The sequence below is a fragment of the Fusarium mangiferae genome (assembly GCF_900044065.1).
Source record: "Fusarium mangiferae strain MRC7560 genome assembly, contig: FMAN_scaffold029, whole genome shotgun sequence".
Lineage (NCBI taxonomy): Eukaryota > Fungi > Ascomycota > Sordariomycetes > Hypocreales > Nectriaceae > Fusarium > Fusarium mangiferae.
The window spans coordinates 3776-22432 of record NW_024573949.1 but is presented as its reverse complement, the minus strand read 5'-3'; the positions used below and the strand labels follow the sequence as shown (position 1 = coordinate 22432).

The following is an 18657-nucleotide window of genomic DNA, read 5'->3' as shown; positions in this document are numbered from 1 at the left end:
AGGTCGGAAGAGTGTGGACGGTAACAGAGCTCCATGGACGAGTCGAAGGCGTATCGTGGGGCGTTCAACAGAGAGACTGGGTCTCTCTCGCAATTCTGGTACCACTGTTAACTCACCAATTCAGCATTCATTGCATGCTTCCAGGAATAAGTCATCTACGAAGGCACTGGACCAGCAACTCCGTCAAGTATCTATAGAGCGGACGACAACATCATCTTGCTATTGGTTGATATGTCGGTCGAGGGTTGGCTGCGGATCGAGCAGAAGGCCAAGGTGGACGGCAACGGTGGCGGGAAGCAGGCGATGCGAAAGCGATGAGATCGAGGCCGCCCAAGGAGTTGGTGCAACGATACACAATACGGCGGCAGTGGAGGAGCAGGATGAGGATGCTTATGCAGCAGCGCGGTCCGGCGGACAGCAAATCGGTGTGATGTTCATCAATTCGGCTTGTACACGACGGATTGCTGAGAGGTCATGTTGAGCATTCGATGAGAATTGTCGTCGTGGAGCTGTGGATGGTAGGAGGTCTAAAAGGGGAGGAGAGTCTAGACGTTGCATTCTATTGCGGTAATGAACTGCTGACCAGACAGACGTTTCGTGGCGCGTTCCGTTGCTGTTGACCTTGCCGAGAAAGCGCGCTCAGCTGTAGCACCCCCCACTTTTCTCGACACCGATTGGCTGCCCACCACTTCGCCACAGACAGCTGGATGGCTAAGTGGGATAGCTTCGAAAAGTCAGCTCACGTTGCCTAGTCGCTTATCGTGAGAGCTACCTGTCGCTATAATGGGAGTCACTAATCGTATCTGGAGATCTGATTGAGACAGGGTTAACTAACGCTCGGCCTTCCAACTGCACGATGACACGTTGGCAATGTAGTCCTGATCCGCCCCCCAATCGAAGTCTGAGCCTGACCACTCGCTAACAGACCAGGTAGCCATGCTCGGAGAAGTCGCCGGCAAATCCGTCGGAATACCAAGGTTATGTCAGCGTGGTGGAAATACGCTCCTAGCGACAGGTCTCAACTGCACATAACACATGCCGTCCAAGTAATCCCAGTGGTGGCCCTGAGTGAGTCCCCATGTCTGCCCTATAGTGATAAACCGAGGGTGTAGTGTACGGAATAGCTCAGTCCCGAGAAAGCTGGACATCACCTAAGCCGACGAGGCACTGGAAGCAGGCAAGCTTGGGTTTATCAACATCAGCCTTGAGGATCGACATGCTAACCTGTACTCGATGATTAACGATATGTCTAGAACGATTTGCAATTTGAGTGAGGATGGCATCCTCCCTAAACAGCGAACAGGACTTTCTCACTTGGAAACAATTGGGCTACACGGATAAACGCTGCGATCTCGATTCTATTCTTTGCCACTGTGAGGCAGCACCTATCCCGAAGAAATTGATTTCAATTTCTCTGCTAACGGCGGGTATATTCAGCCTCGCCCTCGAAAAGGTATTTCCGGACTTTCTGGCTGCTGAAGCACCACTCCTGGACCAGTACTGAAAGCATATCGCGACTCAAAGTAAGCACTCTATTCTCTTCACCCTCAACCTTGCTTATTGGATAGAGGTCGATCTAACAAGACTAGGTGGATGGAAGGCACTCCAACAACTCGACATTATTTCCATCAAGTCCTTCCTATCAGTCAAACATGCTAAGGAGAGGTGTCTTTCAGATAGTTTGGAGTAGCTTTCAAGCTCGGTGCTGCAAAATACAAGCTGCTTTTTGCCCCTGGAAAGTCAGGATATGACTCAACGCTCATGTCACAACGAACTAGACACGGACACTATTGGCTTCATGAAGGCGACTTTTCGTGTTGCGCCAACAGTCAATTTTGAGCTTATGCTGTCTGCAAAAAGGTTCAAGTATTTCTTCTTCAGGCCCGGTACAGCATTCGACGTGGAGAAAATGGAGGTCGTCCGAGCTCAGGCTGGAGACTCTGTGCTTGAGTCAAGACGTTAAGATCTGCTTGCTACCAGATTTGTTCACTCTTTCGGAGGCAAATAATGAGAGTGAAGTCGGGGAGGTTTCAAGTCATAGCTCGAGCTACAGCAAGGCTTTGGAAGGAGTGAGAGAACAGGATATTGGAACTCTTGTTCTTGTGGAAAAGGCCGTTGTATTCCTCCAACAAGCCTCTTAGAAAATCACATCAGTTATTAATAAAATCCATGACCATTTCCCGCTGTCTAAGGATCACTTCGTTTCGTTTGAATCATAATCTAATGATTGACATTAAACTTGTTCAGTAGTTATTGATTCCAAGCTTTAGAGGTAATTCGGGCACTCTTATTACTTGATGATGATATTATGTTTTAGGAAGTGAACTGCAATGTTGATGGTTGCTTTTTTATGACAGAGAGTGGCGATGCAGAGCTTAGATGGGTGGAGTCTGTCATTATATCCAGAAACTAGGTTCTAGGCTGAACGACAACATGACAGCACCCGGGGCTGCGAGTAAGCATATCGGGCAGAAGCACAAAGGCACTTTCCAGTGAGTCTTGCTTGCCTGTACCAAAAGATATATACATTGGCAAATTGGTGAAAAGACAGGGCGATGCCGACTTCACCATAGGCTTTCGAGCAATTTCGCTATCAAGTCTACAGCCTGCTTGCGGTCGTACCGGATGCCACGTCGTCACGCTGAAAGCGTGCAATGCCTTTCAGCCTTGAACGACTGAACGATCGTGATGCCGCGTAACAACTATACAGTCACGACTAGGTACAGAACCACTTCCCAACTGTCGCGGCGAGGTACTTCCGTAAGGTATCACATAGCTCAAACAATATTAAGTTCAAGGTATAAGTTGAGGGAAGTGACAAGGTTCTAGTAACACAGTGGATGAAATCTATTCTTCAAGTAACAAGGTATTTTCAAAAGCAAAGAAAAGTAAGAAACAGAACGTAGGAAGCCACTTATCCAAGGGAATCCATGTCTCCCAAGCGTAGAATAGATCTTAACTCAGCAACCTGCTCCAACTCTCCCTGCCGCATCATGACTGTCCACCGGCTGCCCATTACGGGCCACGAGTCAAGTCGATGGCAATACGTCCATTAGACATGATACTGACTCTGTCGTCTTGAGTTGAGAGCCGCATGCCATGAGCATCATGATTGACGAAGTTGGGGTTAAGTATATCCTCAGCATGGAGAACGTCTACAAAGCCACTTGGTTCAGTAATATCCATTCCACCATAAGCAACAGGGACATACCATAAGGCCGATAGTAAAAGACGAAACATCCAAGGGCCTGTCTATTCCGACAAGGTAAGGTAACAGAATCGAAAGCATCATCAACCTTGTGGTAGCTGCAGCATGTCAGACATGTCATATCAATTGAGCTGGTTAGCAAACCTAGTCCCATGGCCTTGGTCGAGATTGTTGAGAACAAGTACCTTTTGGGAAAATTCAAGGAACTTGTTGCTCTCACCATCGTCAAACCTGGTTCCAAGGCCTTGCTCAAGATCATTGGGAGCAAGTCCGTTTCGAGAAGTGCGAAGGGGCTCATGCCTCTTGCCATCGTCAAACCTAGGAGCTTTGGGAGAGCGTGTCACGCTTTTGGCAACACCAACAACGACCCGAATAATTCCTACGGTCTTTATACGCTGAGAATCAGCGTTGATTGTCTTCTGATCAGCGTCTTCCACTGTAGTTATGTGAGCCATATTCCAAAACAGCAACAGGAGACTTGCCACTTGTGAGCTTTTGAAAAGTCATGTTGTACCAGCCGGACGAGGGGTCTGTGGGATCTCGCTGTCTATGCCCTATTTCCTCGATGCAACCGAGTTCTGTTTTTGGAAAAGCCCTCGAGTCAAAGAAATGCCCATCGACGAAGACAGAGACGAGGAGCAAGTCCGTATCAGGCGGGAATGAGAAGCGAGGTGAAACCCGACACTGAATCTTGAACGCTTTTTGGGATTGGGATTCAATGTAGCATTTAGCGATAGGCAGGCCATGTCTCCTGTTCGACTCGGGAGGCGATAGGAGCCAAGGGGGTTGATACTCCTGAGCTCGCCTACCGTCTATCACGACGGCGACAGCAATGTGAGGATTGGCAGGAAGGGTCGCCATTGTGTCAGAGATGGGAAGGTGTGGTGAAGGAAATCGCTGTAGAGGCTGGCAAAGGCTCTGTCCCAACTACGAGGTGGAAATCGAGTCTCTATATAACATGATGATTGTTAGGTGAAGAAACGTGGGCTTATCAGTACGTAAAAAGGGGCTCCGAATCATTACATCCGGCCCTGTAACGGGCAGGGATAGAGCTTGAAAATGGATGCCAAAAGCAAATAGCATGTTGGGTGAGAAGACATGCCGCAACTGAGTAGCATTGGTCCATATCGGTGATAATTTTGCTGCTGCCCCCAATTCTCAGGGTACTGAAAAAATATTCATTGGCCAAACCAGCTGCGAGAGACCTTTCGAATTTTCCCGTGTGGAGACGGACTTGGCGATTGTGAAGAGCAGTGTTTACATCAAAAACAAGAGCTGGGCAAGGCAAGCACGGACCGCCTTCGGCTCATCTCCACTTGTCAGTACTGGTAGTGCATAATATTGCTGGGTACGGTACGGAGATGGTACCTATTGATTAACGACGCGGCGCGGCGGATACGCGACGGAACACGCCACAAGAGGGTAACGCGTGCTTCATGTTTCACGTAGGACTTAGCAGCCATCACATGCATGTACTGTTGAACAGCCGTTGCGGTATTGTGTGTAATTAGGGACGCTCTAAATTATGCACCAATGCGTGTAACCCCGGCACAAGACAACATGTACACATCCCTGGATCGGTCCTCAGGCAGCACAATTTTAGTCTTCTGAGACCGCCTGCCTTGTTCCACTTCCGCGCGTATATGCTCCCAGCCATGTCAATCAGCGACAAGATCTCTTCGCCTTTCGCTACTGTGCGTTGTAATTTTTCCAATTGGCGCTCTGTGTCAGCTGCCTGCCCTCTCCTTCTCGTCCACCGTTCTCGAACGCATCTTGGTAGGAAACAGCACATGTGCAGCGTCATCCAATATCTTCTGAACAAACAAGGGTGTGCCGAATCGCAACACATAAAAAACAGAGAGGACAACCGAGAACCAACACAAGTACAGCAGAATGCCCAGGGTGCGGGTGATAAGACTGCACTGTCCAGCAAGCTTCGCGTTATCCTCAAAGCGAAGCGTCCAGTTCCATGTCAGATACATCGTGCGCACAGACACACCTATAAGCACGCCCATGATCAAGCCGAACGTCGCATACGCGGCGATTCTTCCCCGTCTGTGGTACACCCTGCCCATCGCCAAGATGGGTACGGCACCCCAGATGAGCAATACGAGGAATACTGTGTGAAGGATAAGGTATCCCAGGACCTCCTTTGCCTGCCTCGCAAGCCCTGCATCGGTCAGGGCTGACCAGAGTTCATTTCGGGTAGACCATGCCAGAAAGCTGGTTATCGCCGGCATGCCAATCATCAAAGCCAGCTGAATGATGAGCAGCACGGATGCCCGCAGGTATCGTCCAAACCGTGACAGTGGCGTAGTGGCTTCTGGGAAGCGATCCCTATGGATGGACCAAAAGACAAACATTCTGTCCTTGTCTTTTGTCCAGAAGACTGCCAGATCAATATGCGTATGGCCCAGGTAGGAGTAGGTTATACGTCCTCAAAGTTACAGATAGACGGTATCTTATTCAGTTTAAATATGGCATCCATGTGACTGTGAACAGAGTTTGAACAGTCTTAATGTGCCACGGCCAGTATTGGATCTCGATCAATGCGCCATGAGCATGCAATAGAAAACGATCTTGTCAGCTTCCAGCCCATTGGTCATCCCGTCCGCACAGGGAATACGAAATTTCTCCCAGTCACATTCATACAGTCCGTTTTGATCCTCAGCCTCTGTTGATTAATCGGCCACTCAACTTGTAATCATACTGCCATTTGGCCTATAATCCACACGACCCTAGTCAAGAGATCCTGAGGTTCCATTGATATGACTACTACCTTGTGAAGTACTCAGTCCAAGCTTGAATACGATGTCCCTTTGCTGCCCCTTTCCAACTGGAATCTTATGGCCAACTTGACCCAACTCATCTGGCTTATGCTGTAAGTTGGAGAGTGGTTTTTCATTGGGTCACTAAACTCTCAATCCGCCACTTGTTCGACCCCGCCGGACGTAGTACGAATGCTGTCCGGTCTTTGCTGTCAACCTGTTTTGAGGATGGTCGATAGTCAAATCTTAGAGGTACGGTCTCTCCAAAAACACGTTATAAGCTTATATACATCTTGCAAGCCTCCTGAGGACGTTAAGTCCTGGCATTCATCTTTGGTTCTAATGTCTAGGCGATCTCCTCGTTGACCTCGTTCAGACTGAGCAATTGGCAGGGCGGCAACACCTACAGAGAGGACAAAGCTCCACAACAGTATTTTGAGTTTCATTGTAGTATGTGGTACTTGGCTGAGCAACCAGATATCCAAGCATATCCAGGACGCTGTAGGATTTATATAGTACAAGGGTTACTGCGTGTCTACCGCAGGAAAGATGTTTCAGAATGTCATCCGACTATCTAAGTGCAAGCGTAAACAGCGGCCAGTTCCAGGGCGGAAGCGTCCACAATTGCGGGAATCCAAATAGGGCAGAATCCAAAAAGATAGCGTGGTATAATAAGGCTTAATACTGTACAAATTATATTACTTTCTTCGATATCTTGACGTTCCCCAATGTTTAAAACCGGGTGCTTGTAATACAGTAGTTATTTTAATAAACTTAACAAAGGAGCAATGATACCAAGATCGCTCAAACCCAGGGAGTTTATAAAAGAATGTATAAATATAAACAAGAAAGACAAGTCTTCAAACTTGCTGCAAACATGAACCTAGTAAACCCCAACCGTCACAACTGCTGTACAAGATCTCTGATAAGATCAGGTGACCCAATGATATCACCTGGTAATCCGTCGGTTAGATCTCTTCCCCCTTTAAGCTTCAGTCATTATCACACTATTATGTCTGCCTAGCTGTATAACCAAACGATCGTAACAGACTGTTGCCACAGCGTACCGGGCGCAATAGAGTCGTGTTTGTTTGCAACTGTACTAGTCGTACATTGGCTATGTACATTTGGTCCATTTCTGTGCATTTTCAGCATCTTCCTTGATGGTAAAACGGAGGTGGAATCTGATATTGGACGTATTAGGCGGTCGGACATACACGGATCTTGACTTCTGTCTGGAAACCGATGAAGTACCAGCCGTCCTTCGATGCTAAATCTCAGTATCTCACCAGTCAGTGATGTATAGAGCCCAGCTTTCACTAATCTAGGACTGTAACTCAATAAGCCGCGCCTGTCTATATGGCGTCGCCCTCCAGAATGCCACGGCCACTTTCTCACCTTAATGAGACAAGATGACAATAGTATAAGAATGATGTACAAATACTCCAAATTCAGGATGTATTTCTCACTCCACCCTATCGGTCTACGATATCTGCTTGACAGCATGCAGCTGCTGCCAACGACCAAAGATGTTTTCGGAAGCACTACTGGCTTGTATACCATAGGAATAATAGCTCTACTGATTCTGCTTGCGCTGAGACCAGTGATAATATTTGGCCTGAAGCTGGCCCTCTCTTGCTCTAAAAAGCCATTGGAGTTCGCTATGTTGATCCGCGTCAGAAGAAGGGTGACTGGCTGGGCGATGAGGCGCATTCTGTATAGAAAGATCTTTCGGCGTGGAAGTAGCTTGGATACCTATACTCGCGCGCAAATTATGTTTATCATGTTTCATCTCTCGATAAACTTTGCCTTTATTCTCGTCAACATATCAAGCTCCGAGGAAGTGTTCTCAAGAGCAGGGAAGTTGGCGATTGCGAACGCAATCTTACTGTACCTTGGCCCTGGTCTTGACTTTTCAACCTCTGTTCTACGCATAGGTCTACGTGCCCAAAAGCAACTGCATGCAAGCGCGGGCTACGTCGTGGTAGTTCTGAGTATACTTCATGCCGCTGGAGCTTTCTCGAAGAGAGGGTGGCTAGCTGTAGAGCAAATCCGTGATCTCCTCCCTGCCTTAGTAAGAGTTCACCGCATACTGCCCTTTTCTTTGAAGCTAATGATATTCGGAAGGCTTTACTGGGCATTTGCAGTCTTGTGTTACCTCTCAGAGCGCTTGCTACATTCCTACCGTACGAACTAGTTCTGTTCGTACATAATACTCTTGCACTGTTGTCAGGGTACGCCATATGGTGCCACGTGCCGGCCGATCAGCAACTGGTGCGAGCAACTTTATGCGTGATCGCTGGCATATTCTTACTATTGCTGCTCACAAGAGTGCTTATAATGGCGTATAGAAACCACTTTTGGTTTCAATCCATTTCATTCGAGCAGAACGGGACATCTCGCTACGTAAGAATAGTCATCAGCTTGCGGAGGCCCCTTCGTGTAGAACCAGGGCAGTATATCAACTTATGGACCCCGACCACCCTCTCCTCGGTCCTGCAAAGCCATCCTTTCAGCATAGGAAACTGTTCTTCTGAAGTCGAAACCCAGTTGAGGATGGTCGTTGATGTGAAGAGGGGGTTCACGAACAATCTGAGGGAACTGGCCAAGCGTTGCATGACATCGAATATTGCCATATTCGCCGGCCCCTACGGCTCAAGGATCCCGGTGGAGAATTACGAAACTGTCTTGTTAGTAGCCACGGGCTTGGGATTTGTGGCACTCTCACCCTATCTTCAGTGGCTGGTTCGTGCAGCGCATAACAAGGAGATTAAAATAAATCCTGTGCACCTAGTCTGGCAGGTTTCCTCTTGGGGCATGTGTCTGAGTTCCTAAACCTCGTGTTCTCGTAAAACTAATTGGATTCAGAACAATTCTGCGCAGTTTATGACCTACTTGGTGAAACCATCCAAGTAGATAATAAGGCAAGTGGGACGAACGTGAGTCGTGAAAACAACAACACACAGTTACAGGAGGACAAAACGTATGTCAAAACTTCGATTTACTATGACGAAAATGGAATTCCACCCGATTGGGCGAAAGATATGATTGAGCAGGTCAAAAAGATGAGGAAGAGGTGGAAAAGAGTTCATTTATACGAATACCAAATGCCTCTCGCCGACATATTAAGAAAAGAAGCAGCAACAAAAGCGGCAGACAGCAGTGTCAGCAAGCCCAAATTGATAGCAGGTATGTGGCTATTCGTACTCTGCAGCTGAGGAACGCTCATAACCATCACAGCATCTGTTTCGGGGGATGTGAGGGACGATCTCGTCCAGTTCGCGACAGCGAAATCAAGCCTCTTTGATTTAATATTCACAGATTACCAGCCAGAGGACGACAGACATTCTTTTGAGGATCCTGTCAACCAATTCAAATCCAATATTAACGACAAGCAAGCTGATGCAGGTGTTCCGCTGGATGATAGTGCTCGTGGAAAAGATGTCAGGAGCTCCTACGAGTCTAGAAATGATGAGTCCTGTGGAAGAATCCAGGAATTTCAGTATAAGACGGAAAGTTATTCCAAGGACCTTTGTTGAGACAGGTTAGTTTAGCCCCGGATAACTATGATTGAGCCGCAGCTAGTTTACATCTTTAAAATAACATCAATACGAGTGTACTAGTAGTTAGCATCCTGGCAATCGATCATTTGGAATTGGCTTTATGTCATTGACTCTATACTAAATAGCTAGACCGTACTCGTGTTCCTGGTGTTAGCATTCTGTCTCCGCAGTGGACAATCTATCGAAAACATCTCGGCCTCAGCTAGGCCAAAGATTCAACACAATGTTCTGTCCGAAAGCTCGTCAGAGATATCGTCCACGTCCTTCGTCAGCCAGCGGAATCGCCACAGAATGGGCAAGGCAAAGCCTGCTGTCGGTAGCTGTTCCTGGCTCAGCTTCAAGAATGGATGCTTTCCATTCCGATCAGTCTATCTGTGGATATGGAAGAGTGAGTTCCTACCTGTGCGATTTTCTCCAACTTGGCGTGGGTCGTCAAGTCCGGTGTCATTTCACTTTTGAAACGTTCCACAGTGTCGAAAAACTCATACAGTTGTGGATCACCCCATCTGGTAGATTGCATATTCTCCTTGAAGTTTCCTTTCTCATGGCCGGTCAGTAATGTCTCAAGGATTTTATACAAACCTGTTATAAGGTTTTCGGTTCCGCCTTCGCTGCAAAAGTGCTGATCCCCTAAGCCCAGTCAGTCCTGTAACCAAAAGAGGTAAGTAGTAGCTTGTCCATACCGATCTTGACCTGCCCCGAGGTGCTCATAAGCACACTACTACAGGACAATTTCGGGTGGCCAATTCCTCTCTGCTCTAAGTACTTCAGACCGTCGACAACCTTGACCTCTCAGCATAAGGGCTTTTAGAGATATGCCTTGCGCGAAATCATGGGGATACTAGTAACAGACCTGTTTGAGAATAACGACCAGCTCAGACTCCTCAAAGTCTCCACAAATAGCCACTTCTAATAGAGAAACGGCCATGAGCTCATATGCAATGGTAATGCCCGTTGATGATTTATAAGCAGCGATTGGTGTGACAAAGTGATCGTCCTGGATGGACTTGGTCATTTGAACTCGATAATCGTTCTCCTTTTCCTCTCCGGAAATATCCCACAACAGCACCCTGTCGTGATCCCTGTAGAATCCATGCGATGTTGTTCGACGGGCTAATAATACTGAATTATGGCCGATAGTGATAGTGTATTCTGCCTTCACATGAGGTTTTGTGTCTTGTTCGCTACCCGAACTACCCACTTTACTCTCTGCGCTTGAGATTGGAGCTGCTAGTCTAGGAGAATTGGTTGAGGATCTGGACCTAATTATAGGCTCAGTTGGAGCAAAAGAGACTTTCTTGGGGAGTCTTCTGTTCAGAACCGCTTCTTCTTGGGTTGCTCCAGTGTCACTTGAAATTACAGAAGACTTCTGGCTGGTCCCTTCACTTTTTTGGTGCTCATGACTAGCTCGCTCGGAAGCCTGGGCGCCCTGACCGAAGATGCTTAAAATGTCATGCGCTGTATTCCTTTTCGCTCTAGATGACATGAATGAGTCTGTAGAGTACGACGTACCAAAGCTAGTCGGAGAGAGAATGTGACATACGAAGGTAGTGGACTTTATATGATTCGCTGGTCCAATACTGGCTAGCTGCAAAAGCGGATAAGCTTCTACAAGACCGAAATACAGAAAGAGATACCTGTAGCTGTAAAAAGCCATTAATGGATTATATTGTTGGCAAATTTTCGAATGCAAGTTTTTCTTATTACACTTGACATGCCCTACGTGTCTACTCTGCCCCTTCAGTAGATCTTCCATACCCATACAATGGAGCGTTTACAAGATGAGCAGACACAGAAGTTCCTTGGCACAGCTAGCGTCCGTTTAGAAGTTTTGGACTTCTCCTTAACTCACGACACAAGACTGCCTGGTAGTGAGCCTGATTGGGATAACGTCGAGAGTCTAGGGGGCCTTTTTCTGAACGGGATAAGTTTTGCACCGCACCAGATTAGCCACCAAATCCCGGCGCTGATTGACCAGACGCAGCTCAATGAGGCGCTGAAAAATGCAAATGTTTCTTCTGAAAGACTCAAGAGAAATGATGTTGAAATAGTAGAACTAAACTTTGCAACCGGTTCACGCGTTCACTGCCTGCGAGGACAAGATCGTGTTCTAGCAGCGATGAGGGTTGCTGAAGACATGAACAGGCGGTGGGTAATTCGTCTCTACCAACAAGGTATGTCAAGCAAGCCTCCAGCCCTCAATGAGAACCTCGTTTGATCGTAGTAGATCTCAGTTTGGAGGCAATCAAGGATTTGAAAGACGAGAGATCAAGCGAAAAAGAGCCCAGCGACGCCGAGCTTCTCTACTGGACCACCCGTTTCTGGCTCGAGCATGAGGATTCCCTCGACGATCATCAAAACAAGTGGCTCGCGCATCTTACCCGCAAGTCAAAAAGTAAAGCGACGGGTTTGCAGCGCTTGTGGAAGAACCACGTCAAGTATAAGAATTTAATTCGAGAGTTTGAGAAAACTCCCGCACTTTTCGGCGGGGCACAACTTGGCAATATATCGCGATGGATCTCCGCGCCTGATAAGATGGTGAGCAGCTCAGCACCAGGACGCCAAGATTCATGCTGATGTCACCAGAACGTCAACCAAATGAAGAGAGTACTCGACTTTTGGCGGGACATTTGCGGCTCCAACGATAGCATTAAATCGAGACTGTCAACGAGGATGCTCGAAGAGGTTGGGGGGAAAACCCCAGGGTCCAGCAAAAAACACCATGACGATATCCGAGATATGGCCAATAAGATTCTCCGGAACTTTGAGGATAACGAGAGACGGGATATCCTCAATCGATTGGAATATGCTACGAGAGATCGTTTGGTGCCCACATTTAGCATCTTTATCAAAAACATCGGTTACCTGAAAGAAGTCACCGGCTGTCTTCGACATTTGGTCAGTGGGACACCACAGAACATAAGAAAAAACCTAGATGACGCGTTTAGTAAGAGAAACCCATGCATGCTACAAGTTGCGGATAACCGTTGCAAATGGGTGGAGGCGGGCGAAATCAATGAAAAAGAGTTGGCGTACAGGCAGCTCTGGCTTTTTGCTCTCCGAGAGCACCCATCGATATCACAACAGATCGAGAGGAAGAAAGCAGCCCCTAAGTATTTTATAGATGAGTCAAAACTTTACCAATTCGCTCTTCTAGCCCAGAAGCTTGGTTATTGCACGCCACAGATCACCGCGATTGTGAATCAGCCACGCATGATACTGCCATCCACAGGAGAAAAGTCTTTTTCAAAGACGCCAGGCGATTCCTCAAATTACTCAGATGGAAAGCCTCTATCCAAGGATCAAGAAGAACACAAGCATTCTCTTTTCCTAGAGAACATCCACAAGCCGTTCAGCCCAGAGTGTCCGGGGTCAAGGTTCTTTTTCAGTCAACGATCACTGTACCTTGATGTATTCGGTGATGAATTCAAGGGCATAGAGAATTTCTTGAATGCGGCCGCCTTTTCTGACGAACAGAGTCTGGGAGACGAAGCTATACAAGTTGATAAGTGGCAGGAGGCTACAATACGAAAGGACATCCAGGAGTTATCGGACATAAAAACGAAGCTAGAGGAGGAGGTTCAGCAGCTACGAAAAACTGTGACATCAGAAGGCGAAGACGCCCAATCCATGAGAAGCCAATTCTGGGAAATGGCGAATAAAGTGAAAGAAAAAGAAGAAAGCCTGGAGAATATTAACCGGAATATCGAGGCGAAGAAGAAGGTGGAGGCCGAATTGTTCGAAAAGACCAACAAACAAATCGAAAGGTTGGAAAGTGTTCGATCGAGATTACGAGAGGACGAACAACGTGAACAGGATGGTGCTGGAAGGTTAAGAACTCAAGAAGAAAAGGAGAGAGATCTCGAATCCAGAGTCAAGTCTCTGAAAGAAGAGATCGACACGCTGGTGTGTATTCAGAACCGTAGCTCATTCGTCCCTATAGGAGAACCTGACCCCTTGCAGAACACAGAAAAGTGTAACACTGAAACGATACTCCAACTGCAAAAAGACAAGGAGGAGCTCGAGAAAAAGATGGACGATTTGAAAGAAGGAATTGATGCACCAGTGGGTTTATCGCAGCTGTCTCAACTATTTTCTAACTTGTTTCCCAGAGTCACATAGACCAGCATCCCGAAAAAACGTGTGTCGAGCAGCAGGTAAGCGAAGATCAATCAGGAGATCTCATTATGAAGGACAGAAACTTAATTTCATCAGCATACATCAGTACTTCACCAGCCTCCGTCTTCTACGCTGTTGGAGATTAAGCTCAACTTTCATGAATCGACCGAGATAGTCAAGGTAGGGCAAAGGGTGTTGAGAGCTTGCCTGGAGAACTTTGCTGCGCAGGGATATAACTTCCGAGACGAGAGAGGCGGTTTCCTCATGGCAAATACTTGCTTTGACGTATTGAGTCTGCTGCCACCTGAGGAACGTACCATTCGTCTCATACATAGAACTAAACGGAAATACGCCTTACTTGAGTCCGACCCAGAGGGGATTTTCGAGGCCAGGAAAGAAGAAGCTTCGTCTCGGAAGAAGACACATAATAAGATTTTGTACGAGAAACTGGTACCATATGAGAAATTGACAGCAAAGGAACTCCTCGAAATGTACGGTGAAAAGAGGGACAGCACACAGAGTAAGGTACCGCGGGGGCACAAAGGTATCAGCACAAGGCAGAATAATAATAAAAAGGGCATTTAGCCTATTAAGGTTAAAAGAAATATCTTTTTTATATTTATAAATTAAGGCTACTTATTTAATTAAATTATAAGATTTATAATAATAGCTATATAACTTTAAGACTTATTATTAAGGTTATTATATTTTTTAGTATAATATATAATACCTTATACTATATTATATTAAAAAATAAGTATTTTATTATATTATCTTTTTATTTAAGACTTTAATTAGCTATACCTTATATATTACTTTAAAGACATTTTAACTTTTTAATAAGTTAATTAATAAAAGTTAAATTAACTTAAAGTTAATAATAAATCTATCAATTAAATATATATATTTAGGTATATAATTAATTAACTTTATATTTAAGAATTATAGAAAAAGTAATGTTAATAAAGAAGTAATAATTTAAACTAAAGAATTAATTATATATTTTAATATATAAAAATAATTAATAAATATTAATTTAACTTTTATTAACTAATTTATATAAAGTAATAAAGTTAATTTAATTTCTTTAAACTATTAGTTTTAAAACCTTATTATTACTTTATCTTTATTTAACTCTATTTATAAAAATCTTTTATATTAAAAGTAATACCCTTTTTACTATAATAACCCTTTTAGCTATATTAGAAAATTACTCTTTATATATATTTAAGCCTATAAAGGTAATAAAGAAAGTGTTTTAATTTAATTTAAAAAAATAACCTTTCTTTCAGACTTTTTCTAAGTCTTTTAAATTTAATAATTTATTATTAATTTAATTTAAATTAATTAAATGAAATTATTATACAGCTTTAATTTAATAATAATTAATAAATAAAATATAAATATTTTAATAAACTATACAAGTATTAAATTAAAGTCTTAATAAATTTAATTAATGAAATTACCTTTAGGCTATAATATTTTAAGTAACTTTAATTAAAATAAATATATTACCTAAGTAACTAAAAAGCTATAAAAGGCTTAATTAATAAAAATTATAACTTCTTTATTACTTTAATTTTTTTTAATTTATTTATTTCTTATAGATATTTTTTTTAATAATTATAAAATTATTAAGAAATTAAATAAGCCTTAATTATTAATAAGTTCTTTACCTTAATTATATTAAATTAATAATACTAACTTTAATTATAATTAAAATATTAAATTTATAATTATTAATTATTAATTAATTAAATATATAAAAATCACCTTTATTTAATTATAATCTTAAAATTAATTAAAATAAGATTATAACTCTTATTAAAGATATAACCCTTTTAGCTAAAATATAAATATAAAAGTAAATAAAAAAAGTATTTATAATTAACTATAATAATTAAATAGATTATTAATTACTTAATTTAATTACCTTTAAGTATAAAATACTTTACTGCCTAAACCTTAATTTTAATATTATTTAAAAGTAATATTAATTTAAGATTTTATTTTTAAAAATTAACTAATAATATATTAATACCTTAAGGCTAGAAAATCTTTAAATTAAAGACTTAAGGAAAGATTATAGCTTTTAAATTATAAGTATTATTAATTTTAATCCTTATTAACCTATAAGTAGGCTTTCTATAAGTAGTATTTAATGTTTATATATAATAAAATTACCTAAAAAATTCTATTAAAGTTAATTATATAAAATAAAGAATTATATATATAAAAAAGAGTTTATATTTAAAAGTTAAAGCCTTTAGCAGGCAAAAAGAAGCTATAGCTAATTAAATAGAATTTACTTAATTAAATATATTCTTTTTATAAAATAATAATATTATAAAAGGTAATAAATAGTAATATTAATAGTAATTTTAATAAAGGTTAAATTAAATTAAATTAAGTTAATAGTTTAATAAAAAGTTTTTTTTAATAGTGATTATTATTATATAAACTTTTTTTAATTTTCTTTTATTAACTTTTTATAAAATAGGCTTAATAGCTATATTAAAATTATAAATAATTATATAATAGGCCTAAATATATAACTATAGGCTATTTTATATAAATATTATATTAATAGCTATAATTGATAAAAAAAAAGTTAAATTAAAAAGAATACTTTATAATAAATTTAATTTAATATTCTTTTAATTAAAGTAAAGAAAAAAGGTTAATATAACTATTAAAGGTAAATTTATAAGTAATATTAATATTACTTAATTTGGGTAGTGATTATACTATTAAAATAAATAAACTTTATATAATTTTAACCTTAAAGATATAAGCTTATTATAAAGACTTTATTATTTAAGCCTTTATATAAAAAGTTAATAGCTTAGTAGCTTTATTAAGTTAATAATAATAATAAAAAAAAGATTATAGATATTAATAAATTAATAAATTAATTATATAGCTTTAACTTAATAATAATTACTAAATAAAATTTAAATATTTTAATAAGCTATAAAAGTATTAATAGTAAAATCTTTAATTAAATTAAAGTCTGAATAAACTTAATTAATAAATTTATATTTAAGCTATAGTATTTTAAATAACTTTAATTACAATAAAAATATTACTTAATTAGCTAAAAAGCTTTAAAAAGCCTAGTTAAGCCTATAAGTCCTTTATAATTTTAACTTTTTTTTTATCTATCTTTTAAAAATACTTATATGAATAATTATAAAACTATTAATAAATTAAATAAGCTCATTAATAAGTTCTTGACTTTAATTATATTAAATTAATAATACTAATTTTAATTATAATTAAAATAGTAAATATATTTAACACATACTTAATAGGCATTAATTAACTATACTTATAGCCTATTTTAATTAGTTATAATTACCTTTAAAATATTTATAATAGATATATTAAAGCCTTAAAAAGGATTATACTTTATAAAGCTAAAGTTAAGGTTAAAAGTAAAGCTAGTTAATTATTAATAATTAGCTATAATTATTAAATAATTAATTAATTATTTAACTTAATTATCTTTAAGCTTTTTTACTATATAATTAAAAGCTTTTACTATTAATAAAAATTCTTTAGAAGTTATTAGGTATTAATAAGGTATTTTAGTAATTCTTAAGTATTTTTATTTTTTAAGTAGTTTTTTTATTTTATTAAATATTCCCTTTAATTATTATTTTTATATATATCTTAAATAGCCTTTATTTTATAAATTTCTAATTTTAAGATTTTTTATAGCTTATTACTAGTTTTAACTTATATTATATCTACTATTAATTTAAGTAATAAAATATAAAAGATTAAATAAAGTTTAACTTTTAATAATAGGTCTAATTTATAGTTATTTTTTAAGATTTTTTATAATACTTTATAGAGTTTAATAAATTTATAGTTTAATTTATACGTTAATCGGTCTATTTTAATGTTTTTTATAGCTAGGTAAACTATATCTTTCTTTAAAAAGGTTAGTCCCTTTAACTATTTTAGGTTATAGTAGTTTTTTATTTATTTTTTAATAAATTTAAGTTCTATTTTTATTTCTTTATATAGGTTTTTTATATTATTACTTTTAATAATAGTAGCTAAATTAATAGATTTTTCTTATTATATATTATAGTATATATTTAATATAAATTTAAAATTAATATAAGCTAATATAAATTTTATACTTTTATTATATATAATATTATATATAAGTTAGGCTATTAATAGTTTCTTAACTTAATTATTCTATTTATAGTTAATATAATACTATAGGTATTATTTAAGTATTTAATTTATTTATTTAGTTTATCTATTAACTTATAGTCTAAATGCTATTATAAGTTAATAGTTTAATTTAAGTCTATCTATAAGTAATTACTAAAATATTACTATAAATATACCTCTTCTATCTAAAAGGATTTCTTTAGGTAGTCTATATATATTAATAATATATCTATAAAAAATATAAAAAAGTTATTCTATATCTATAAATTCCTAATATAAAATATAATATAAGAATTTTATAAATCAGTTAATTATAACTATAATGCTATTATAAAAGATTTTAGTTAAGGGTTCTTTTAATAAAGGTAACTTTATAATAAAGTCTATTATAATTAAGTCTTAAAGTCGTTATACTACTAATAAGGGTTATAGTTATCTATAAGGTTTATATCGTTATAACTTTATTTTAGTGTATAAGTTATATTATTTAATAATTTTCTTAACTTCTTTTCTTTTAACCTTATAACCTTATTCTTATAGTCTTTTAAGTGTTTTTATTACTTTTTAGTATCTATATAGTAGATATAAATAAAATTTATAAAGGAAGTTATATTTTTATTTTTATATTATATTAATATTATAGATTTATTTCTTTAGGTAGTAGGTATTACTAATTATTTACTATTTTATATTATCCTTTTAAGTAGTTATTATAAATATATAATTAAAATTATTTATTATCTAGTTTATTGCAATACTTAACAGTTTAATATAAATATTTAATATATTTATTAAGTATTTTATT

The 18657-nt window shown here is 39.2% G+C and overlaps 5 protein-coding genes across 5 annotated transcripts; 3 read left to right on the top strand and 2 right to left on the bottom strand.

Annotated features, from left to right (window-relative positions):
- Window positions 1–1276: 1276 nt before the first annotated feature.
- On the top strand, window positions 1277–1751 carry FMAN_14285 (uncharacterized protein; the record flags this gene model as incomplete). Its single annotated transcript, XM_041826102.1, has 3 exons — window positions 1277–1373; window positions 1438–1523; window positions 1590–1751. 3 exons carry the CDS (start codon window positions 1277–1279, stop codon window positions 1749–1751), a joined length of 345 nt encoding a protein of 114 aa, XP_041691416.1.
- A 1264-nt stretch (window positions 1752–3015) lies between these two features.
- On the bottom strand, window positions 3016–4069 carry FMAN_14284 (uncharacterized protein; the record flags this gene model as incomplete). The annotated part of the gene is made up of 4 exons (XM_041826101.1): window positions 3016–3155; window positions 3212–3306; window positions 3353–3644; window positions 3691–4069. 4 exons carry the CDS (start codon window positions 4067–4069, stop codon window positions 3016–3018), a joined length of 906 nt encoding a protein of 301 aa, XP_041691415.1.
- An 866-nt stretch (window positions 4070–4935) lies between these two features.
- FMAN_14283 (uncharacterized protein) lies at window positions 4936–5571 on the bottom strand (the record flags this gene model as incomplete). The annotated part of the gene is made up of 1 exon (XM_041826099.1): window positions 4936–5571. The coding sequence occupies one exon, from the start codon at window positions 5569–5571 to the stop codon at window positions 4936–4938; it is 636 nt and encodes a 211-aa protein (XP_041691414.1).
- A 1861-nt stretch (window positions 5572–7432) lies between these two features.
- Window positions 7433–9515, top strand: FMAN_14282 (uncharacterized protein; the record flags this gene model as incomplete). Its single annotated transcript, XM_041826098.1, has 4 exons — window positions 7433–8050; window positions 8104–8791; window positions 8845–9165; window positions 9217–9515. The coding sequence occupies 4 exons, from the start codon at window positions 7433–7435 to the stop codon at window positions 9513–9515; spliced, it is 1926 nt and encodes a 641-aa protein (XP_041691413.1).
- A 1789-nt stretch (window positions 9516–11304) lies between these two features.
- FMAN_14281 (uncharacterized protein) lies at window positions 11305–14243 on the top strand (the record flags this gene model as incomplete). Its single annotated transcript, XM_041826097.1, has 5 exons — window positions 11305–11713; window positions 11767–12077; window positions 12126–13604; window positions 13652–13696; window positions 13755–14243. 5 exons carry the CDS (start codon window positions 11305–11307, stop codon window positions 14241–14243), a joined length of 2733 nt encoding a protein of 910 aa, XP_041691412.1.
- Window positions 14244–18657: the final 4414 nt, after the last annotated feature.